Source organism: Gossypium arboreum, chromosome 3, assembly GCF_025698485.1.
Source record: "Gossypium arboreum isolate Shixiya-1 chromosome 3, ASM2569848v2, whole genome shotgun sequence".
Classification (NCBI taxonomy): domain Eukaryota; kingdom Viridiplantae; phylum Streptophyta; class Magnoliopsida; order Malvales; family Malvaceae; genus Gossypium; species Gossypium arboreum.
The window spans coordinates 687,883-714,258 of record NC_069072.1 but is presented as its reverse complement, the minus strand read 5'-3'; the positions used below and the strand labels follow the sequence as shown (position 1 = coordinate 714,258).

The 26,376-nt window shown below is 30.7% G+C and overlaps 1 protein-coding gene and 2 pseudogenes across 1 annotated transcript; all 3 read right to left on the bottom strand.

Moving 5' to 3' along the window:
* Positions 1–15,464: 15,464 nt before the first annotated feature.
* On the bottom strand, positions 15,465–16,162 carry LOC128290485 (endochitinase 1-like; annotated as a pseudogene).
* Positions 16,163–17,362: 1,200 nt separating this feature from the next.
* LOC108474759 (chitinase 9-like) lies at positions 17,363–19,068 on the bottom strand. The gene is made up of 3 exons (XM_017776770.2): positions 18,501–19,068; positions 18,252–18,405; positions 17,363–17,965 (listed from the first exon to the last, which is right to left on the bottom strand). The coding sequence occupies exons 1-3, from the start codon at positions 18,964–18,966 to the stop codon at positions 17,566–17,568; spliced, it is 1,020 nt and encodes a 339-aa protein (XP_017632259.1). The 5' UTR covers positions 18,967–19,068; the 3' UTR covers positions 17,363–17,565.
* A 2,750-nt stretch (positions 19,069–21,818) lies between these two features.
* LOC108474959 (endochitinase-like) lies at positions 21,819–23,536 on the bottom strand (annotated as a pseudogene).
* Positions 23,537–26,376: the final 2,840 nt, after the last annotated feature.

Here is a 26,376-nt window from a genome sequence, read left to right as displayed (position 1 = left end):
GCTCTCAAGAATTCTTATTGCTTCCCAAAACTCAAGTCTCTTTACAATGAAGGGAAGACCTCTATTTATAGTTGAGCCTCCCCAAATCCAACGGTACAGATCAATTACATCAACGGTTAAGATTAAAGGATATCTACAAATTAAATCTCCAAGATTATAAAATCATATCTTCTAAGATTGTATATCATATCTAAGATTGCAATCATATCTAAGATTGTATCATATCTAAGATTGCAATCATATCTAAGATTGTATCATATCTAAGATTGCAATCATATTTAAGATTGTATCATATCTAAGATTACATATCATAGAAGATTATATTTCCATATGAGTCAAGCTTGTAGATAGACCTTAAATCTTTTCAAGTAATGGGCCATTCCGATCGGGCCAAATTATATTTGTAATTCTGGATTGAACTTGGACTTCATTTTTTTTGGGGGGTTTATTATTTTAACTACTGAAATGGGCCGGGCAAAATTGAGTGTCTACAGAATGCATTGGTGGAATGCTCGTAATCTTTTTGACAATTTCTTCCAGTAACCATTCCTTAAAAGCCTCCAGATTCCATGCTCCATTTTCTGCTACCATATCTTTAAGAAAACAGTTCGTGATAAAACCTTTTTGTGATAATCCATATTTGAAGTGGCAAAACCTTTTTTCTTTGTCATAAGGTACATAGGAAATTTAATTTTAAATCCAAATATACTTATTATTAGGATTAAACTTGAGTATTGCTATTTGAATATTAATCCGAATTAGTTATATTATTCATCGAATATTTGAGTTCATTAATTATATGCGTATGCATAAAAATTTGGATTAACATACCATTCGATATCTAAATTTAGTTTTAATGTTCAAATTGGTATTTGAGTTTATTTATTCTAATTTGGTGCATGGGTCTGACTTCAATGTCTAATTTGATCTACAGATAAAATGACATCATGTGACCTTGTGAATATTTGACTTATAAGCTCTAGTTAAAAATATATAAATACTTGATTGGGACAAAAAAGACAAAGAAATTGAATACCAATTTAAACATTAAAACTAAACTTAGATACAAAATAACATGTTAACCCAACATAATTTAAATTTAAATATTTAATTTGCAAATTTAGGTAGTGAATAACCGAAGATTTATATCCACAACAAATAATACATAAAATAGTATTCAAACCTCCAATATCTGAAATCATAAATCATAAAGTTAGAAACACCCAAATATCTAAATAAGCACTATTCATTGTTATTCTTGTTTTACTATTACGGGAGTAATCCACTTACACGGTATAAAATTAAAGTAATTTTACACGTTTTCATAATTATTTATACGATTAATATTTTAATGATTCAACCGTTATATTCCATAAGTTATTGCATGTCAAATTTGATATAAATTTAAAATTTTTAGTCATTTATTTATGTAAAATAATTCAAAATCACAATTTAACTCTTATTGAAAATGTGTGATATGTTATTGTCATATATTTAAGAAGTATCAAAACGTGGCGCTGGCAGTTTTCAGATTCTCATTAACCAAAGGACCAATTATTACAAAAAAAAGTACACGTGGGCGGCTATTCAATAATTATTTTCGTGGCAAATTACTATTTTGACTTGAACTTGACATATTGAAGTCTGAATTTGACAATTGTTGCTTAAGACTTAAACTTTAAATTTTTTAAAAAAATATTAATGACTAACTTAGATAAAAAAAATTTTAAGCTTTAATATGAGAACAATTATCAAGTTTAGTATCAAACTTGAATAAAAAAAGGTTCGACGAAGAATACAACCTAACTTGGACAAACAAAATAATTCAAATCCCAATATAAAAAGAGCTACTAAATTCAGACTCAAAAAATAATTTAACCCTTAATTTTCTCGATATATAATCTCTCAATTTTTTTTATAATTATACTGTATTTCGATTAAATTTGAAATTCTACAAAACTGTTAAAAGTGTTGCTTTTTATTTATAAAATTCAAACCACAAATGCTACTATCAAACTTTTTTATCATTTCGTTCCACAAATACTCTCGCTATTAAATCAAGTTCATGAATTTTGTTGGAGGGACCAGTGTTCCAAAACATCGTAAAAGAAAAAAAAACAAATGCTTGAGTACCAAAATCTAATTAAAATTTTATTATGTGTAAATATTATGCATATGTTTCAATTTCAGCAGGTATGAATTTTGCCTAACTAAATTTTGAACAATTTTGAGTAGCTTAATAAAAATTTCTCAATATTTTGGGTATCTATTTCAAATTTTTAAAATTTCTGGAGGGTTTAATCATAGTTTTCCAAAAAAAGATTTGGCGCGCGGATCCCTTGCCCTAACTATGCTCGTCTCGGAGTCTCACTATGTGTTGTTGTTATAGGTGGATTTTGTCTAATTATATTCCAATTCTTTGTCCATTTGTGCTTTTTAATTATTTGATTATACTTAGTAATTGCTTAAGTATATACATGGAAGAAGCCAAAACTTAATTAAGCAGTCCAAAATTAAATTATAATTTTAAGGGATTAAAATATAATTTTATCATTATATATGTTTATTATTTAAGAACTTTTAAAGGAATTAAATTAAAATTTTATCTTCTTGTGGCCCAAAGTGTATTTTTATAATTAAACTAACTTATAGTTTTAGATATTTATTGAGGGAGGTTGGCTCCTTCGAGAGAAATCTTCGAATTGTTGATTGTCATGAAGTCAACCCAATCTCCCAACAATTGAAGGTATCCACCAAAGAGGGTTTCGTCTCCTGTACTCTACCGAGAGCCAACGTGTTCATCCCAACAAGTGACCTATATGCCATAGGTTAGGGGTTTAAACCCCGCCAGTGGGAAGACACTCATGTCACCTTGGTGGGTGGCCATACATCTAGGTAAAGTCGATGCGTTTTATCTTCTCTGTGAACTAGGTCATTAGAGTAGTCGCTCAAGGGAGACAAAACCCTCCTCGAAGGAAAATACCTTCAGTTGTTGGGAGACTGAGTCAGCTTTCTGGTAGACAACACTTCGATGACCTCTCTCGAAGAAACCAACCCCCCTAAAAGAAATTTAAAGAGACTAAAATGATAATTTGCCATTTTTGTGTGCGGGATTAAGGTCCTTATATATGTATTTGTAATTTAAAGTTGAATCGAGCGAGATCTCTAAAAGATAAACAAAGCTGTCTCAACATTACTTTTCATCCTAAAACTCAACCTCGTTCAATCATTTTAAGCTATTTAATTATTTTGGCTTTTTGGACATAAATTCTGTTAATAGGAACCCATTGTTAGAAACCTACTTGTGTGATCTATAATTTTAGTATCCAAAAAGATAACAAATACTTTAACTGTCCTTTAGAAAAACAAAAACAGCACATGCTAAATTAAAATTCAATGTAATATCTCAAAGTCATAAAATAAATTTTATTTTGTTAAAATAAAGTTAAAAAGAATAACCATGTAACGGCCTAATTTTCAGTGGTGTCGGAAATGGTGATTTGAGATCACTAAATTCGACAAATAAGATTGAACAAGATAGTAATTTAATATTTATGAGTCAAGTAAGAATTTAGAAGAATTTGTGAAATGGTGAAATTAGTGAATTAAAAGAATTTATTAGGTCAAACGGGTCAAAAATGAAGTATCGAGACCTCAAAGTCGAAAATCGAGCTATAAATATTTTTATAAATATTTATGGAGTGTCATTGAGTTAGTATTAAAGTTTCGTTAGAAAATTTTAACGTTTGGATGGCTAACTAATTAAAAAGGACTAAATTGAAAATAGCACAAAATTTGTTAAATTGTGAGTAAATAGCTTAAGTATTAAAAAGATGGATTTAAAGAGCAATTAGACCCAAAGGTTAATGGCTGGACGGTTTGGGTATGAAATAAGCAAGAAAACAATGTGAACAAGGGCAAAATTGGAAATAGATAAAAGTTAATAGTTAAATAATGATGTAATTGAAAAATCTAGACATTTTCTTCATATTTTCTCAGCCAAAACGCCATAGAAGGTCTGGAGAAAGCTGGTTTTCATATTTTTACATCATGTGAGTTTAATTCTTGCTTTTTCTTGATAATTTTATGTTTTTATGACTATTACAATTAGGTCCACTTGTAGAATTCATTAGTTTTTGATTTTATGGGTGAAATTGGAAGTTACCCTGGATGGATAAGGGAATTTTATGATGAATTATTATGAAATTTAAGTTCTAATTTCATATTAAGGTGGTTTTATTAAGTGATTTTGATAGGAAATGATATTTAGGACCTAATTGTGAAAAAGTTGTGAATTGAAGGTTGCTGTTGAAATTCAGAATATAAAAGGTTTTGAAATAGTTTATAATGATAAAATAAAGTTTTAATTGAGAAAAATTAGTTCAATTGATGGGTGAATTGAGCAGGGACTAAATTGTGAAAATTGTAAATTTTGGGGTAAAAGTGCAATTTCGAAATTTGAACAGCATAAATTGTGAAGTGAAATAGAAATCAAATAAATGCTAATGAGTAGAAATATTTTATATTATAGATCAAGAATCCAAAGAAGAACGAGGAAAAGAAAAAGTTGCGAATAGTCCCTAAATTTCAATATCTTCTACAAATTAGCTGTAAGTTCATATGGTTGGAATTAGATGTTTATTTGTGAATGATTGAAGTTTATAATGTGTTATTATATACGAATTTGTTGTGGGATTGTGTAGATTTTGTTAACGAAAGAATAAATGTGGAAATGCAAATTAGGAAAAACGCAGGATTGAGTACGTTCGTATCGTGACGTGTGATGAATTGACGGATAAGACCATGGTTGTTCCATGGAAAAGTGTGAAATGTAGGTATGGTATCATCCATACTGAGTTGTGAAATGTAGGTATGGTATTATCCATACTGAGCTGTGAAATGTAGGTATGGTATTATCAAATCCATACTGAGTTAAAAAAATGTAGGTATGGTATTTCAATGAGGAAAATCATACTGAGTTGTGAATCGTGGCATTGAGCAACGACGTACTCAATTTCGTAAGCCGTTTCCTAATTTGATTATAAGAAATAAAAGAGAAGTGATCCAAATGAAAGAGATTGAGTAGTTATTCTTGTTGAGCTCAACTATGTGAATTATTATAACAATGGTTGTGAATCGCAGAAACTTTAGTAAATGTTTTGGTATTGTTTGGAAATATTATGTTTGGTAAGCATTACTTTTAACCTATGAACTTACTAAGCTTCAATAAGCTTACTTGTGTGTGTTTAATATTTTTATGTAGATTGACTTGAAGTGAAGTGGGTAGATCGGATCAACACAACAAAGCACACTATCCAGATCAATTCGGTAGCTTTTGTTTTATGTTTGAAGATTTATATGGCATGTATAGAGTTTGAATGAATTGAAGTAAAGATGTTATAAACTAGTTAACAATATTTGTACTAAAATAGTTTTCGGTAAGTAGCAGTAGTTTGACTTTGAAAAATCACTAAAAATAGTAGAAATGGAATTAAATAATGAATAAATTATGGAATCGAATCTCGATGAGTCTATTTTCATATGGAAGAAGCAAAACAGGTATATGAGCTATATTTTATAAGATGTTTAAATTTTTGTGAAACAGGGCCAGAGCAATTTCTGGATCCCCTGTTCTGACTTTGAAATTCACCATAAATTTTACAAAGATAATTAGAAGTCATACTTTATATGTACAGATTCCTTATTGAGTCTAGTTTTATTAGAGACAAACGGCATAGTCATTGAAGCTCTGTACAGAGAGATATCTGATTCGTAATACACAAAGGTCAGAGTAGTCAAACCCTGAAACAGGGAGATTTTAAATAATAAACTGTACTAATTGGCTTGACCAAAATTCTAGAAAAAATTGGTAAGTATATATATGAGTATAAATTCAGAGAAAATTTACGGATTTGGATTTTGAGTTTTATAACTTGAGATATGAATTATTTAGCAACTATGACACAGTTGGACAGCTTGTCTGGAAAGTGTGATATAAATTGTTTGAATTTGTTTAAGTGCTCAAATAAGTTTTGTAATGCCTCGTGCTCGACTCCGGCGACGGTCTCGGGTAAAGGGGGCGTTACAAACCAAACCTAAATTTAGTATAAAAAAATTGAGAATCAAATCAAATTGAATTATTATGAAAGATTTGAAAAATCTAAAAAAATTAATCAAACCAAACTGAATTTAATCATAATAATAATTATTTAGCCTTTCTTTTAACTTAAGCTTGATAAATATAAATTGCTATAAGGAAAATAACAAAAAAAGGAGTTGAGAAAGACGATATTTTTCTTAATAAATTCAATCAAGTTCAGTAAATCTTAATTAGCATTTCTAAATATTAAATTTGAATTTGAGTATGAATACGCCTCGACTTAATAGAAAGGTTGAAATTTGGAGAATTTTTAGATCTTAAGCAAGGGCAAAATCAAAATATTTTTTGGAGGGGCGAAATTTAAATTATAAATCTTTTAGAGAGGTAAAAATATTATTTTATCATTGTATTAATGTAAATACAATTTTCAAGGGATCAAACTAAACTTTTTGTTGTCAGAGAGGGCATAATTTAATTTTAAATTTTAGGAGGGGCTGAAATACAATTTTAATATTAAATTAACTTAAAACTTTGCAAATACTCAAGGGTCTAAAGGCGAAATTTTTCTTTTTTTTTGGGGGGGGGGGGTAGAACCCTTACCTGCCTCCTCTGGCTTTGCCCCTGATCTTAAGTTCAAGTCCCACCTCATGTAAATCAGTGTGAATTCTCTTCAAATTTTATTTTTATTTAAGTCTTACCATTTGTGAATCATGTTCACATATATCATGAGTATCATTTCGATTCATACACGCCTTGGAGCCTTGTCCTATTTCTTCTTTTTTTGTTTGAGTTCTGTTCGTGTGTTTAAAATTTTCCTCATCAGAGATTTGTACTAACAATTTTAAGGTTATAATTCATGATGATTACCACAACACATGAAAGTGGAACACTAAGGGAGTTGGCTTCCAACTTTGTCAAACTTGATCGGTTTGATGGTGGTAATTTTCGACGATGGCAGAAAAAGATGAACTTCTTATTATCAACTTTGAAGATTGCTTATGTTTTGGATACTCCAAGACCTGAAGAGAATGATAACGAATCTGTTGCCACAACCCAAGAAAGACAAAAAATGGGACAATGCTGATTACATGTGCATGGCCACATATTGAATGGTTTATCTGATGGTTTGTTCGACACTTACCAAAATATGGTCACTGCTAAAGAATTATGGGACAAATTGGAGAGAAGATACATGATCGAAGATGTTACAAGTAAGAAATTTCTTGTCAGTCATTTCAATAATTATCAAATGATTGATGGTCGTTCTGTTATGGAACAATTCCATGATATTGAAAAGATGTTGAATCAATTCAAGCAATATGATATGAAAATGGATGAAATGATTGTTGTATCCTCCATAATAATAAAAAACTTCCTCCATCTTGGAAAGACTTTAAAAGAAGTCTAAAACATAAGAAAGAGGAAATATCTCTTGAGCCTTTGGCAAATCATCTTCGTATTGAAGAAAAATATCAAAATTAAGATCAAAACCTAAATTCTAAAAATGCCAAAGTGCATGTTACAGAGGAAGTACAACCTAACTTGAATAAATAAAATAGTTCAAGTCCTAATACAAAAAGAGTTACCAAATTCAGACCCAAAAAATAATTTAACCCTTTTCTCGATATAAAATCTCTCAAATTTTTTTATAATTATACTTTATTTCAATTAAATCTGAAATTCAAAAAAACTGTTACAAATGTTGCTTTTTATTTATAAAATTCAAACCACAAATAATACTATCAAACTTGTTATCATTTCGTTCCATAAATACTCTGGCTATTAAATCATTTTCATGAATTTTGTTGCAGGGACCATTGTTCCAAAACATCGTATAAGAAAAAACAAACAAGTACCAAAATCTAATTAAAACTTTATTATGTGTAAATATTATGCATACGTTTCAATTTCAACAGGGATGAATTTTGCCTAACTAAATTTTGAACAATTTTGAGTAGCTTAATAAAAATTTCTCTAGATTTTGGGTATCTATTTTAAATTTTCAAAATTTCTGGAGGGTTTAATCATAGTTTTCCAAAAAAAGATTTGGCGCGCGGATCCCTTGCCCTAACTATGCTCGTCTCAGAGTCTCACTATGTGTTGTTGTTATAGGTGGATTTTGTCTAATTATATTCTAATTCTTTGTCCATTTGTGCTTTTTAATTATTTGATTATACTTAGTAATTGCTTAAGTATGTACATGGAAGAAGCCAAAAACTTAATTAAGCAGTCCAAAATTAAATTATAATTTTTAAGGGATTAAAATATAATTTTATCATTATATATGCTTATTATTTAAGAACTTTTAAAGGAATTAAATTAAAATTTAATCATCTTGTGGCCCGAAGTGTATTTTTATCATTAAATTAACTTATAGTTTTAGATATTTATTGAGGGAGGTTGGCTCCTTCGAGAAAAATCTTCGAATTGTTAATTTTCAAGAAGTCAACCCAATCTCCCAACAATTGAAGGTATCCACCAAAGAGGGTTTCGTCTCCTGTACTCTACCGAGAGCAAAGTGTTGATCCCCAACAAGTGATCTATATGCCATAAGTCAGGGGTTTAAACCCCACCAGCGACAAGACACTCACGTCACCTTGGTGGGTGGCCATACACCTACGTAAAGTCGATGCGTTTTATCTTCTCTGTGAGCTAGGTCGTTAGAGTAGCCGCTGAAGGGAGACAAAACCCTCCTCGAAGAAAAATACCTTCAGTTGTTGGGAGACTGAGTCAGCTTTTTGGTAGACAACACTTCAAAAACTTCTCTCGAAGAAACCAACCCCTCTAAAAGAAATTTAAAGAGACTAAAATGATAATTTGCCATTTTTGTGTGTGGGATTAAGGTCCTTATATATGTATTTGTAATTTAAAGTTGAATTGGGTCAGATCTAGATAAACAAAGCTGTCTCAACATTGCTTTTCATTCCTAAAACTCAACCTCGTTCAATTATTTTAAGCTATTTAATTATTTTCGCTTTTTAGACATAAATTCTGTTAATAGGAACCCATTGTTAGAAACCTACTTGTGTGATCTATAATTTTAGTATCCAAAAAGATAACAAATCCTTTAGTTATCCTTTTAAAAAACAAAAACAGCACATGCTGAATTAAAATTCAATGAAATATCTAAAAGTCATAAAGTTAAAATAAAGTTAAAAAAGAATAACCAAACCTAAATTTAGTATAAAAAAGTGAGAAACAAACCAAACTGAATTATTATGAAAGATTTAAAAATTCTAAAAAAATTAATCGAACCGAATTGAATTTAACCCTGAATAATAATTGTTTAGTCTTCCTTTTAACTTAAGCTTGATAAATATAAATCGCTAAAAAGAAAATAACAAAAAATGGGGTCGAGAAAGACGATGTTTTTCTTAATAAATTCAATCAAGTTCAATTGATTAGCGTTTCTAAATATTAAATTTGAGTATGATTAGGCCTTGACTTAATAGTAAGGTTGAAATTTTGAGAATTTTTAGATTTTAATCAATGGCAAAGCCAAAATGTTTTTCAGAAGGGACAAATTTAAATTATAATTTTTTTTAAAGAGCTAAAAATATAATTTCATCATTGTATTAATGTAAATACAATTTTGAAGGGATTAAACTAAACTTTTTGTTGTTGGAGAGGGCATAATTTAATTTTAAATTTCAGGAGGGGCCGAAATACAATTTTAATATTAAATAACTTAAAACTTTGCAAATACTCAAGGATCTAAAGGGGCAATTTTACTTTTTTTGGGGGGATAGAGCCTCTACCAGCCTCTTCTGGCTTTGCCTCTGATCTTAAGTTCAAATCCCACCTCATGTAAATCACGTGTGAATTCTCTTTAGATTTTATTTTTATTTAAGGGTCTGTTTGTTTACATGTAAAATGTTTTACGGAAAATATTTTCTGCATTTTCCTGTGTTTATTTCACAGAAAATAGTTTGGTCAACAGAAAATGACTTACAGGTCAAGGTAAAATAAACCATTTTTCTATAAAATGACTTACCCTTTTGAAAAGCGTAAGTTATTTTTTGGAAAAGAGCTCACCTATAGACAATTTTATTTTTATATAAAATTAACTTAAATTAAGCTTAATATTATTATATTGATAATAATTTTATTTTTATTTTAAAAATATTTAAAATATTATATTTTTCAATATTATTAAACATACATATTTAATTATTTAAATTTAGTCATATAATAAATTATTAATATAATAAATATAATTTATTATTTTAATAAATTATTTAATATTTCTATTTTATTTTAATAATAAATTTTAAAAATAATCATTTTAAATAATATTATTCACATTCAATATTAATATTTTAATAATAAATATTTATTACAATTATAAATATATTAATAATAAATGTTTTGTAATATAAATGTTAAAATATGTCATAAGTGTACACTTTAATATATTTGTAATTTAGCCTTTATACTTTTATTTTCACGAATTTAGTCCTTTTACTTTTCAAATTTGAAAATCAAGTCCAATTGTTAACATCGTTAATTTTTTGTCAATTTTGTTGATGTTACCTTTTAAATAGAAAATATTCACTTAGTAGTCATGTAATTAAAAATGACGTTGTAATGAATTTGAATTTAACATAGTATTTTTAATATATGCACAAACAATGTAAAATATAAAATTATAAATAAAAATAAATTCAATTAAATAATGAAAAAAAGAAAATCTCAAATATATGTTTGTTTAATTGAAAACAACTTTTATGAAATATTTTAACAAATCTACCAAAAACAGAAAATATTTGCACAGATTCATCCAAATACTAAAAATATTAGCTTTTCTAGAAAAATAAATCATTTTCCAAAAATCATTTTCCGGAAGTCATTTTCAGTGAAACAAATGGAGCCTAAGTCTCACAATTTGTGAATCCTGTTCACATATATTATGAGTATCATTTCGATTGTACTTTGTGATGGTTGATTCTGATTATAATTATTATAAATTATTCGTAATTACAATTCTAAATGTTCTTAAAATTGTATTTATAACTTCTTAAAATTTATATATTAAATCCAAATATTTCAATCCAATTAGATCAATTTAAACACATATATTTCATTAAAAACAATAGAATTTAAATATGGTTAAAAACAATTTAGAGGGCTTAATAAGAATTTTTAAAGATTTTGAATGATTCAATTCAAATTTTCAAATTTTTGGGGATAATGATAAATGTTTAAAATTTAGGAGGGGCCAAAACTCCACAACCCTAACAAGGTTCCACAATTATGTCCCACCATAAACATTCATTTCTATGGTTAAAAATAATTTAATCAAAGAGCAAACTGGTCCCTTTTAAAAAAAATCATTTATTTCTACAGTTAAAAATTGGTCCATGTATATTGGTATGAGGTACACGTGACATGTTACGTGTAATTGTCTTATTATTCCATCAATCATATTCGTTTTTAACAGTTATGAAAATTTAAACAGAAAAGATTAATTTGCTTTTTGATTTAGTGTATAAAAATTAATTTACTCATATTTTAAATAAATAGGACAAATACAATCTAAATTTGAATACAAAAACGGGTAATTTTACCCAATTTCACCTTTCTTCTACCACGATCAAAAACAGTTAACAAGAAGAAATATCATTGGTTAATAAATTTGGGATGTAGCTGGAAACAGTTAAGCTTCTTGGGACCATATATGATATATTTTATCCTCTCTCTTTTTTAAAATTTTGTTTGGGGAGGGAATAAGATAAAATTAAAAAATTCTAGATGGTGAAAGCTAAAAATAGTGTTAAAGTAGCTTAAATTGAGTTATTAATGAGCTAAAAAATGAATATTTGATTTACTAAAGGGGCTAAATGGATTAAATTGAATTATTAAAGTTTACTAGGGGCCAAAAACATAAAACTTCAATTTTACTATTTTGGTCAAGCCCTCATAAATGTCCAATTAATCATGTTTATCAAATGATAAATTTATATGTCAATCAAACTATACTTTATCGCTCCATATTGTCTCATCAATGGGGACAACACCGGGAGGCTAGCAAAGGCAAGGCAAGGCAAGGCTCCACTAAAATGAAAAATAACACTTTTGACCTTCTAAAATTTATAAAATTATAAGTTAATAGATTGTCAAATTATACTTTGATCCTTTAAAAATGGTAAAATCTTAATTTAATTTTTTAGAAAATTATAAAGATATAAGTTAGTACAATAGTGAAATTGTATTTTAACTCTCATAAAAATACATACTTTTATAACGCCCAAATTTTTTTTTGAAAAGGTTGGTGTTTGGTAAATTGACCATATCCTAAAACCAGAGCTAGCAAGGTACGATAACAATTGTCTCTTTAATCGAGGAGAGGCTTATAAAGAGACCCCTCCAATATGTGTAAACTATAGCAAAACTAAAAGGTATACATAGGTTAGGTGATTTTTTTAATTAATGTTATGCCCTACACTGATACCTTTCTCACGAGTCTTGCAAGTTATATCACCAATTAACGTGCTCCTAATTATGAGATTAGGCATCTTCAAGCAATCTCTTTAAGGCACAGTGTACGGGAAACAAAATACCTTCCATTGTTGGATCAGCTACTCAACAAATGACATTTCAAAAATTTCTCAATTTCCCTTAGAAGAATCAACCCTCTCAACAATTATCATATAATAGTATGCATAATTGATGTCATAGAATATTATCACATAATATTATGCATAATTATAGAACCCAATGCCATCCTCTACCCTATTGTCCGGACCACCATGACCGCATTCCAAGCCACCATTGATAATATTCGTGATCACACCGTACCCCTGAAGTTCACCTTCTCCATCACCTTGCCAAATTTCGACAATGAAGTTCACCTTCTCCGTCACCATGCCAAATTCCGACAATCAAATCGTGGCAAGTAGGCTTCGTTGATTGCAGTTGTCATCTAGAACCAGAGAGCAGACTCAAAGGACATGGTAACATTCGTTTTTAGCAGGTCAAGGTGTCGTAAAAGCTTGTCCTTTTGTCCTATGGATTCGCCAAACTGGCCATAGTTATATAATTCCTATGGATATCAAATGAAATTCCCTAAGCAATGTCAATAAAAAACCAACATCACGTTTGGTTCACTGTAATGGAATAGGGCTGTAATTGAATAGAGCTGTAATAGAATAGAACTGTAATAAGTAATTCAACTGTTTGGTTGAATGGAATGGAATAGAACTGTAATAGTATTCTTGTGTTTGGTTGAATGGAATGATGTTGTAATAGTATAAGGAAAAAAACTAAAATGACCAGAATACCCTTAGCAGAATTTTTGTTAAGGGAGATGAATATTGTTATTGTTATTAAATTTTAATAAGATTATTACTGAAAATAATTTAATAAAAATAATAAATAGTTTAACCATATTTTAACATAATTATTATTATAAAAATATAATTCAATAACATTCATTATATAACTATTATTATATGAATTAAAAATCAAAATATATAACACTATAAAAAATATATAATCGCTTTATTATTTTTAAACTTCAATACATATTTAGGCTCGTTTGTTTGCCAAGAAAATATTTTCGGAAAATAATTTATGGAAAATGATTTACTTTTCTAGAAATGATTTACTTTTCGGTGTTTGGATGAATTTATGTAAAATATTTTCCGTTATTTGGTAGATTTCTGAAAATATTTTATAAAAGTCGTTTTAAATTAAACAAATATATATATCTAAGAATTTATTATCTTTTCATTGTTTATTTGAGTTTATTATATATATACATTAATAAATTTTACATATATTGCAATGTTTTATTTATGGGTAAACTACAAAAATAGTCACTTTTGTTTGCCTCGGGTTACATTTTAGTCACTTATATTTGAAATGTTACGTTTTAGTCATTTATGTTATTATTATATCCCTAATGATAATCCTACGTGGTAGTCCAACTAGATTTTAAGTGCCAACTAGATCTTAAGTATATCTGTTAATACATACTTCATCCGGGTAAATTATACAATTTTCTGTTAATACATACTTTACCCGGGTAAATTATACAGTTTTCTATTAATACATACTTCATCCGGATAAATTATACAGTTTTCTGTTAATACATACTTTACCCGGGTAAATTATACAGTTTTCTATTAATACATACTTTACCCGGGTAAATTATCCAGTTTTCTATTAATATATACTTCATCCGGATAAATTATACAGTTTTCTATTAATGTGCTTGTGACAGAACAACATTTCATAGATATGTTTCCATCTATTTCCAGATTACTATAGCAAGAGAGTAAGTCAAGTCTGAGTTATTGTGCTTAGTAGAAATAATAGAATGCAATGAGGCTACAAAAGCAAGAACCAGAAATTACAAGCAAATATAGTAATCAGGAGGAACAACAAGCAGTAAGTAATTAAGCCAAGTGGCCTATCAACCTGCAACCACTGGTATAGGGTTTAGACAAAGCAAATCAAGCAACATAGAGATAGATTGGTTCAGTGCAGAATAGCATCAACAAAGACCACCAAATGTGAAGATATCCCAAATTTAATCCATATCCTAAACTAGGTCAACAAAACATAGAACCATAAAAAAGGCACAGATGAACTAAATATGAACTATAAAGCATTAGGGAGGAACCGAAATCAATAAATTAATGAACATCCACTAGCAGTAACAATAAGACAAACAGTTATTTCTCTTCTATAAACAAGAATCATAGAGAAGAAAAGCAAAAAAAAAGAACAGAACAGAGCAAACCCCTAAACTGAAATCATAAACAAGATAGAGGCTATCGAGAAGAACGGAGGAACTGGTGACTTCAGTTGACTGACATGAAAGAGCGGAGGAATGAAAGTGGCCGGAGGCAAAGCAAGCAAGAGAGGCTGGGTGAGAGAAGCTGTTTGATTGAAGTAAAAAAAAAAAAGAAAACGTACCTTTGAGGAGATGAAGATGAAGGGTAGATGGATGGATGCTTGATTTGGAGAAAAAGGTTGGAAGAAATCTGGAGCAGAATTTTGGGGAGAAGAAATCAGACTATTTTGGTCCCAAAATCTGAAAATGTATTCGGCGTGTGTGTTGAATAGCAATTCAGTGCCCTCACTACTGAATACCTATTACAAGAGATGAGGGAATATGGCTGTAATAACTAAACTGCAGAATCACCTAAACGGTGAACCAAACGTATGAATCACTGTAGCGCGCGGAATAAGGCAAGAATGGCATAGCAATTCTATCTAACCAAACATACTGCAAGTTTCTTTTATTACCATAGAAAAGTGATGAAGTTACCGTTGGGACCTCGGCCACCGGGGTAATTAGGGTCTTCGTTGCAATAACCTGCAGGGCAACCTATTTCCTCGTTATAGCAATATCCAATCACCGAGTGTGGTGTCCCATCCACCTACAGAAATCATCAAAATACTTGTTAAAAATGATACTCTAAGGTTTTGATTTCTGTACTTAGAAAAATCTAGACAAAATTACCAGTTGTGGGAAGTTTGGCCAAAGAAAGCAGCAACTTCCCTTTCCCGAGCCTCATCATCACCGGTTGCCGCAAAGTGGCTGCTAAGAAACCATCATAGCTGTAGAAGTTAACAGCATAGCAGATAGGATCGTTTTCTACAAGTGCACCCCCAGTTTCTCCACCACCGCCACCACTGCCAATGTCATCTCTGCTGCAATTACTTTGGCATTTTTCCTTGAGGCAGTAATCGTCGGTGGAGCCATACCAACCCCATTTGCTGCAACATAAGCGTTCTTGATACAAAGCACAACCGGCTTGCTTCCCGCATTGCTCCACGGTAGCCAGGACACACACACGCGCGCACACATATATATATGTCTGTATTTGTGTATATAATGGCTCTGGCAGATTTCAGATTCGTACCTCCTAAATGATGGTAAAGGTGCAGAGAGAATTATAGGAAAATGAACCAATGATTTAGAACTCTAGTAATCAGCAGCTTGTATACAGCCTCGTATATAATATACTGTCAGTGTTTATATCTATATAAACCTATATACTGACAGTGAATTAAACACGCTATAAAGTTACAATGTACAGAATTCATCATTTTGGCTTTTGTTATAAACACCACATGTTATTGAAGTTGCTTGCAATTTGCAGGACATAATTCAATTTAATATGAAAAAAAAGATAGGTAGTACGACATTTGACCGTGTATGAGCATTCTTAACTTGCATTCACTCTTAAAACGCTGACGAAAAACGACCCTATATTTATAAAATATAGGTTATAATATAGGTTATTTGTTTATGGGTTAGGTTATTTGTTTAAGGTTAAAGACTCTCATTTGAAATTTGAGAGAGTTTAGGTAAAAATATTAGGTTTAAAAAATGGGTTGAATAAAAGAAATTAAGTTTATTTAAAATATGGGTCAAGTTCATGCTTGAACATTCAAAGGCCGAGCCTATCCCAATAAATTTTTTTAAGTTTATAATATTTTATATATTACGTAATTTATAACACATAAAATAAATTTTATTTTAAAATTTTTATGGTGTAAATATTTGTTTGGTGTTCATCTTCTTCGGTATTAGCCTAGGTTCGAATCATCGTTATACTAAAAATATTAAGAAAACTTTAAAAATTCTAAAAGAACTTTAATAAATAAAAATATATTAAATTATTAAATAAATTATATAAATATATTTTTAAAATTTTAAAAAATTAAAATGGGCGGGCCTAAAATAAGTTTGGTTAGCCATTTACAAATATTGATGGACTTTGGACAAAATTTTAGGCCTATATTTTGAGTCGGGCCAAACTTAGGCAAACATAAATTGTGTTATTACCATGCTAGGCCTGACCTGAACTCAGTCCAACCTATGGTCATCTCTACTTTAAAGTATTTAAGAAAATCTCTCAACTATGGTCGGTGTTGTGTCCGAGGGGTCCATCTCGAATTTATCCCTGAGTTTTGTCTCCTAACCACTTAGAGTACCTCAAGAGGTTCACGAAGTGAGAGAGCCCCTCACTTATAAAAAAAGGGTGAGTATTTGCTTTTAGTGAGATTTAAACCCATTCTATTACATGATATTTATGAGTAAACGAGGATTGGTGTGGTTAAAAGACAGAAATGAGAAAACTATAGCCATTTAATCAAGTCACATTAGAAACTAAAAAATTGTATTAGGTATTTGAAACTTGTTAAATTAGTTACCGTGTATGTTGTTTTTCTCCGAAAATCTTCTCTCATTTAATGTTGAAATCAGTTGAATTAGTTAAAAAGTAAATTCAATGCAAAACATAATTAATGTAATAAATTAAGGATTAAGCATAGATTTTATTATGCTTCTGCTAAAGCTTACATAAAATTTAAAACACAGCAACTTTCACATAATTAAGCATAGAACACATTGTCCAATATATATATATAGCATCAAGAACAACACTGCTCTATGTCTTTTTTATTTCAATGCAGAAAGTGCTTATCTACTATTCAGACACCGTAAGCTATATAGACTCCAATAAGAGACCCCAGTTGAAAGGCCTCTGATTGTAGCAATCAAGGTTGGGGCCATAGCTAACTCCAAGCATGTCACAGTACCTTTCATAGTAATTAATTCGATGCTTTACCCTATCGTCTGGACCATGACCACATTCCAAGCCGCCATTGATAATATTTGTGATCACACCGTAACCTGGAAGCTGACCAGCTGCTATGTCGAGATCGGTAGGTGTCCACTCTCCGGTGATCACACTGTGGCACGATGGCTTCGGGGGTTGTGCAGTCATCCAGAACCAGAGAGCAGACATGAAGGACATTGTAACATTGGTTTTCAGCACCTCAGGGCGTTGTAAAAGCTCCTCCTTCTGTCCTATGGATTCTCCAAATTGGCCATAGTTATAGTTCCTGCCATATCAAATTCTATTTTCATTTTATCGCAGTGTCAACAAAATAAGTTTTTGTCTAATGACCACAGATGGTAAAACAACCCTACAACATGCAAAAGGTGTTCATGGCAAAATTTAAGCTTAATATTAATATATTTTATGTTTATTTAAATTAAATTTAATTTTAAAATTTTGTTCAAATTTATCTATATTTATAAATGATTAATCAAAACCTATTTTATTCCCTAACATATTTTAAACTAATGTGATATCTTACAAGTAGAAAGATGGCAGTATGAATTTACCAAGAAAGTTGAATGGGTCCGCGGCCACAATAGTTTACACCAGCATAACATGGATAATTTGGGTTATTATCGCAATAACCTGGAGGGCAACCTACTTCCTCATTGAAGCAATATCCCCATGCATATCGACCACCGGGTGCACCATCCCATCCACCTACGCGGATCATCATTTTACTCGTTATATATATATATGATATACGAATGTTTATATTTCTGTACTTCGGAAAAGCTATGAGACAAATTAATTACCGTTAGTTTCGTGGGAAGTTTGGCCTAAGAAAGCAGCAACTTCCCTTTTCCAAGTGTCGTTATCCCCTGTCGCCGCAAAGTCCGGATACAACTTTGCGGCAGCTATGAAAGCATCGTAGGTGTAGAAGTTAGCGGCTGGGCATCGAGGATAGTTCCTATATGGCAGCATCTCTTCGAACATTTCACTCGATATAATGTCACCAAGTGCACCACCGTCACCGCCGCTGCCTCCGCCTCCTCCGCCGCCACCGCCACCACCACCAGAGTCACCATCAGTGCAATTAAGTTGACAACCATTTTCCACGAGGCAGTAGCTGTCAGTGGTGCCACAATAGCCCCATCTGCTACAACATATGCCACCAGGACATAAAGCACCACCGGCTTCCACGCCACATTGCACAGCTGTGGCTAGAACCACCGCATAGGATAAAAACAATGAAGAAAATAACAACGTATGTAATCTCATTATTGCAAATGTACGTAGATTTGTGATGAAATGCGAGAGGATAGGGTTACATATAGAGAGAGTTTTGCTTTGACGATGGATAAATATCGATAAATATCAGAACGTGGCGCTGGCTGGTTTTGGATTCTCATCCACCATAGGACAATCAATTGGTACAAAAAATGTTGGACACGTCTAACATGCGTGGACTGCCAATTTTTTTTTATTTTTTTAATAATATTTCGCTCGTTATTCAATAAATTTTGGCTTTTTGCATATAAATTCTTTTGTATGTGGTTTGTAATTTTAGTATCAAACATCAAATCTTTTAGTTATTCTTAAACAAACAAACAAAAGCATAGCTACCGACATAACATTTATGCCAAAATGTAATTGATGTTCATTATTGAAGATCGGAGGGTAAAATTATCATAGAGTTAACTTGTATTTTATTTTTTTATTTAACATATCTTATTCGTTTTTATTAGTATGAGGTGTACGTGGTACATAAGGTGTAACTATCTCGTTAGTAAGTAGTTTTTGTTTGTAAGCAAGTCTTAAGAAGAAGTGAATGTGATGTTGGCCTTGATAATTCCAAATGGCCTTCCACATATTATATCTCTGGTTTCACATAGCCACTTTTAACATATGATATGCACTTTTTAATTGAAAAGCCTCCATTTGCTGTATGTGTCCAAAAAAATTTTATCAAGGTCGACTAGAGGATGTGGTGGTGGAATGCTCGTAATCTTTTTGACAACCTCTTCCAGTAACCATTCCTTAAAAGCCTCCAGATTCCATGCTCCATCTTCTGCTACCGTATCTTTAAGAAAACAATTCGTGATAAAACTTTTTTTTATAATCCATATTCGAAGTGGCAAAACCTTTTTTCTTTGTCATAAGATACATAGTAATTTATCGATTACTCTGAATTGTATTAGTTTTTAATCTATCTGTGATGTAATGATTTAATTTAAAAGATAAAATTTTCTATTCATTTTCATTTTTTCAAAATTTTGGAAAAAATTATTTAATTCACATCAAACCCACTATAAAATAACACTTGAAACTACGAATAATGTTCTATTTAACCTTTTATGTAATCATTTTATTTAAGCTTTAAGATTTAATCTAATTGAATACTTATATTTAAATATTTTATTGAGTTCGAAAACTAGGGAAAGAGTAGGTGTTGTAAAATATTTAATAATAATTAACGGAGAGTGAGTAAAATATTTCGTTTCAAAAAGTTTAGTGACTAAATCGAAAAATTAAAAGTTGGGTGACCAAAATAGAACAAAAGATATAGTTGGATAACTATTTTTATTGTTTACCATAATTTTTATTATCATATATTATAAATATCAAAACTATACATGAATTTTGATCCGATGTGCAATGTCATACATGGACTTTGATTTTGTGTGATTTTATATATGAAATTTTAATTTGATTCAATTTTCACAAATCAGTAACAACATTATCGAATTAGCACCACAATATATTGCATACAAAAACAATTATATTAATCTAATATGAATATAAATGTATGTATTCATTTTTTAAAAAGTATACAATTAAATCAAAATCAAGGTTTTATGTATATATATATGAACCACAATTCAAGTTTTGAAGTATGCACAATTGACAAAATTTCTTGCGAAGTGTAATTGCACATGGATAGAGGAAGTCATACTCGCTCTACGAAAAGTTTTTAAAGTACATTTGTTTATGGGTTAGGTTATTTGTTCAAGTCTAAAGGCTTGTTTGAAATCTGAGAGAGTTTAGGTAAAAATATTAGGTTTGAAAAATGGGTTTGAATAAAAAAAATAAGCTTATTTAAAATATAGGTCAAGTTTGTGCTTGAACATTCAAAGCCGAGCCCATCCCAATAAGTTTTTTAAGTTTGTAATGTTTTATATATTACGTAATTTATAACACATAAAAATAAAATCTATTTTTAAAATTTTTATAGTGTAAATATTTGTCTAGTGTTCATCTTCTCCAGTATTAGCCTAGGTTCAAATCATCCTTATACTAAAAATATTAAGAAATCTTTAATAATTCTAAAAAGAAATTTAATAAATAAAATATAGATAAAATTATTAAATAAATGATATAAATATATTTTAAAAATTAAAAAAAAAAAGTAAAATGGGCGGGCGTAAAATAGGTTTGGGTTAGCCATTTACAAATATGGATGGACTTGGACAAAATTTTAGACCCAAATTTTGAGTCGGGCCAAACTTGGGCAAGCATAAATTGTGTTATTACCATGCTAGGCCTAACTTGTACTCAGTCCAACCCATGATCACCTCTACTTTAAAGTATTTAAGCGGATCTCTCAACTATGGTCAGTGTTCTGTTCGAGGTGTCTATCTCGGATTTATCCTTGAGTTTTGTCTCCTAACCACTCAGAGTAACTCAAAAGGTTCACGAAGTGAGAGAGCACCTCACTCATCAAAAAAGTGTGAGTATTTACTTTTAGTGAGATTTGAATCCATGCTATTACATGACATTTGTGAGTAAACGAGGGTCGGTGTGGTTAAAAGACAGAAATGAGAAATCTATAGCCATTTGATCAAGTCACATTAGAAACTAAAAAATTGTGTTAGGTACTTGAAACTTATTAAATTGGTTACCAAGTATGTTGTTTTTCTCTTAAAATCTTCTCTGCTTTAATGTTGAAATCGGTTGAATTAATTAAAAGGTAAACTCTCTTAATTGATGTTTCTTTTTCTCCCTTTTTATTTCAACCATTAATTTAAAAAAATATCACACAAAATTCTACTATAATAAAATCTTTAAATAGACGCGAAGATAATAAATCATTCGGTGAAAGAAAAAAAATTAAGCTAAAATGATGCAAAACATTATTAATGTAATAAATTAAGGATTAAGCATAGATTTTATTATGCTTCTGCTAAAGCTTACATAAAATTTAAAACACAGCAACTTTCACATAATTAAGCATAGAACATATTGTCCATATATATAGCATCAAGAAGAACACTGTTCTATGTCTTTTTTATTTCAATGCAGAAAGTGCTTATCTACTATTCAGACACCGTAAGCTACATAGACTCCTGTAAGAGACCCTGGTTGAAAGGCACCTGATTGTAGCAATCAAGGTTGGGGCCATACCTAACTCCAAGAATGCCACAGTACCTTTCATAGTACCTAATTCGACTCTCTACACTATCGTCTGGACCACCATTACCACATTCGAAGCCGCTATTGATAATATTTGTGGTCACACCGTACCCTGGAAGCCGACCAGCGGCTATGTCTTTAGCGGAAGGTTTCCATTCCCCGGTGATCACACTGTGGCACGATGGCTTCGGGGGTTGTGCAGTCATCCAGAACCAGAGAGCAGACATGAAGGACAATGTAACATTGGTTTTCAGCACCTCAGGGTGTTGTAAAAGCTCCTCCTTCTGTCCTATGGATTCTCCAAATTGGCCATAGTTATAGTTCCTGCCATATCAAATTCCATTTTCATTTTATAGCAGTGTCAACAAAATAAGTTTTTGTCTAATGTTCATAGATGGTAAAATAACCCTACAACATGTAAGAGGTGTTGATGGCAAAGTTAAGTGAAATTTAAGCTTATATTAATATATTTTATGTTTATTTAAGTTAAATTCAATTTTAAAATTTTGTTCAAATCTACCTATATTTATAAATGATTAATCAAAACCTATTTTATTCCCTAACCTATTTTAAACTAATGTGATATCTTAAAAGTAGAAAGATGTCAGTCTGAATTTACCAAGAAAGTTGCATGGGACCGCGGCCACAATAGCTTACACCAGCATAACATGGATAATTTGGGTTATTATCGCAATAATCTCTGGAGGGCAACGTACTTTCTCATTGTAGCAATATCCCCATGAATATAGACCACCGGGTGGACGACCTACGCAGATCATCATTTTACTCGTTAAATATAGATATATGATACAAGAATGTTTATATTTCTGTACTTCGGAAAAGCTATAAGACAAATTAATTACCTGTAGTTTCGTGGGAAGTTTGGCCTAAGAAAGCAGCAACTTCCCTTTTCCGAGTGTCGTTATCCCCGGTCGCCGCAAAGTCTGGATACAACTTTGCGGCAGCTATGAAAGCATCGTAGGTGTAGAAGTTAGCGGCTGGGCAAAGATAATGGTTCCTATATGGCAGCATCTCTTCAAACATTTCACTCGATATAATGTCACCAAGTGCACCACCGTCACCGCCACTGCCTCCGCGTCCTCCACCGCCACCACCACCAGAGTCACCATCACTGCAATTAAGTTGACAACCATTTTCCACGAGGCAGTAGCTGTCAGTGGTCTCACAATAGCCCCATTTGCTACAACATATTTCACCAGGACATAAACCACCACCGGCTTCCTCGCCACATTGCACAGCTGTGGCTAGAACCACCGCATAGGATAAAAACAATGAAGAAAATAACAACGTATGTAATCTCATTATTGCAAATGTACGTAGATTTGTGATGAAATACGAGAGGATAGGGTTACATATATATAGAGAGAGTTTTGTTTTGACGATGGATAAATATCGGAATTTAACCCAATATTATTGAAAATGTTCGATAAATATCAGAACGTGGCGCTGGCTAGTTTCGGATTCTCATCCACCATTGGACAATCAATTATTGCAAAAAATGTTGGACAGGTCTAACATACGTGGACTGCCAATTTTTTTATTTTTTTAATAATATTTCGCTCGTTATTCAATAAATTTTGGCTTTTTGCATATAAATTCTTTTGTATGTGGTTTGTAATTTTAGTATCACAAATCAAATCTTTTAGTTATTCTTAAACAAACAAACAAAAGCGTAGCTACCGACAAAACATTTATGCCAAAATGTAATTGATGTTCATTATTGAAGATAGGAGGGTAAAATTATCATTTTATTTTTTTATTTAAAATATTTCATCCATTTTTATTAGTATGAAGTGCACATGGTATGTCAGGTGTAACTGTCTTGCTAGTAAGCAATCTTTGTTTGCAAGCGAGCCATAAGAAGATGCGAATGCGATGTGGTCCTTAATAATTCCAAACTGCCTTCCACCTATTATATCTCTCGTTCCACATAGCCACTTTTAACATATAATATGCACTTTTTAACTGAAAAACCTGCATTTGTTATATGTGTCCAAAAAATTTTATCAGGGTCGGCTAGAGGATGTGGTGGTTGAATGCTCCTAATCTTTTTGACAATATCTTTCGATAACTATTCCTTAAAAGCCTTCAGATTCCGTGCTCCATCTTCTGCTACCATATCTTTAAGAAAACAGTTCGTGATAAAACCTTTTTCTATAATCTATATTCGAAGTGGCCAAACATTTTTTCTTTGTCATAAGGTACATAGGAAATTTAATTTTAAATCCAAATATACTTATTATTAGGATTAAATTTGAGTATTGCTATTTGAATAGTAATTCAATTAGTTAAATTATTCATCCAATATTTGAGTTCACTAATTATATGCATTTAGTATGCATAAAAATTTGGGTTAATATATCATTCGGCATTTAAATTTAGTTTTAATGTTCATTGTTTATACGATTGATATTTTAATGACTCAACCATTATATTCCATGATCTATTACATGTCAAATTTGATATAAATTTAAAATTTTAACCATTTGCTTATGTAAAAATAATTCAACCGTTGAATATTTATTTTAACAATTTGAAATTGAAATATAAAAATAAAATATTTATTTTTGAGTATACCGAGACACGAAAATCACAATTTAACTCATACCGAAAATCCATGATATGTTATTGTCAGCCATTTTACCAAAAAAAATCATTTTCTAAAATTATTTACGGAAATGGACCAACTTTGTGATTATTTACCGAAAAGAGTCTAATTCCCCGAAAACCCGTCCACGTCAGCGCAATTTCAGGTGATATGTTAGCAAAACATGTCCCTGGAGGAGCGTTTTGTCCATGTCGGCACAAAGCGCGCCCTCAGGGACGTGTTTTGCCCTTTTTTTTGGGTTAAGGTTTTCTTCTTGGTTTAGGATTTTAGGGTTAGGGTTTAGGATTTTAGGATTTTAAGGAAAAATTAATTAAATTAGGGCTTAGGGTTTAATGTTAATTAATTAAATTAAATATTAATTAAAAAATAAATTAAATTAGGGTTTAGGATTTTAGGGTTAATTAATTAAATTATGCTTTAGTTTTTTTAAAATAATTGTGTTTAGGTTTTTGGAAAAAATATATTAGCAATATAAAAACTTTTTATTTTTTTCTACAATAGTATCTAAAAAAATAATTTTGAAAAGACATTTCTAAACAAATAGTGTCGAAAACGCTTCAAGTAAGATGCATTGTCAGCAAAATTACTGAAAAAAAGCTCTTATGTGAACGCTCTTTTTCTACAATAGTATCTGAAAAAATAATTTTGAGAAGATGTTTCTAAACAAATAGTGTCGAAAACACTTCAAGCAGGATGCGTTGTCAGCAAAATTACTGAAAAAAGCTCCCATGTGGACACTCTTTTTCTACAGTAGTATTTAAAAAAAATAATTTTGAGGACGTTTTTGAACAAATAGTGTCCAAAACGCTTCAAGCGGGATGTACTATCAGCAAAATTACTGGAAAAAGCTCCCATGTGGATGATCTTTTTTTACAGTAGTATCTGAAAAATAATTTTAAGAAGACGTTTCTGAACAATTAGTGTCCAAAACGCTTCAAGCTAGATGCAATGTCAGCAAAATTACTGAAAAAAGCTCTCACGTGGATGCTCTTTTTCTACAGTAGTATCTGAAAAATAATTTTGAAAAGACATTTATAAATAAATAATGTCCAAAACGCTTCAAGTAGGATGCACTGTCAGCAAAATTACTGAAAAAAGCTCCCACGTGAACGATCTTTTTCTACAGTAGTATCTGAAAAAATAATTTTGAGAAGACGTTTCTGAACAAATAGTGTCCAAAACGCTTCAAGCAGAATGCACTGTCAGCAAAATTACTGAAAAAAACTCCCAATATAGAAGCTTTTTTTCTACAGTAGTTCCTATTTGGCCTTAGACTATAAATGAGCCAAATTTCATTATTAGGTTACATAAGTTATAGCAAGAGAAATTGAGGCTAAAGTAGAATAAAACTGAAGATGAATGAACGTATTAGTGCTGTTATTTACTATGATGGTGAGGTCCATGACATCGAGAATGGCGTTGTTTTTTATCGGAGAACACAGCGCGACTGATTTTTAACCAGAACATAGATTTAACTGAACTTCATAAAAGAATTAGCATAATTTTTTTGAAATAAAGCTAATAAAAGTTTTGTCTATTAAGTATCGATTTTGTGCTTTAGTTAATCCCGTAAGATATACTCATTCGACATCAATGGTCCTTGTAGTTTAGAGGTAATTGTGTAGACTCATCTTGCTAGTAGATCATTC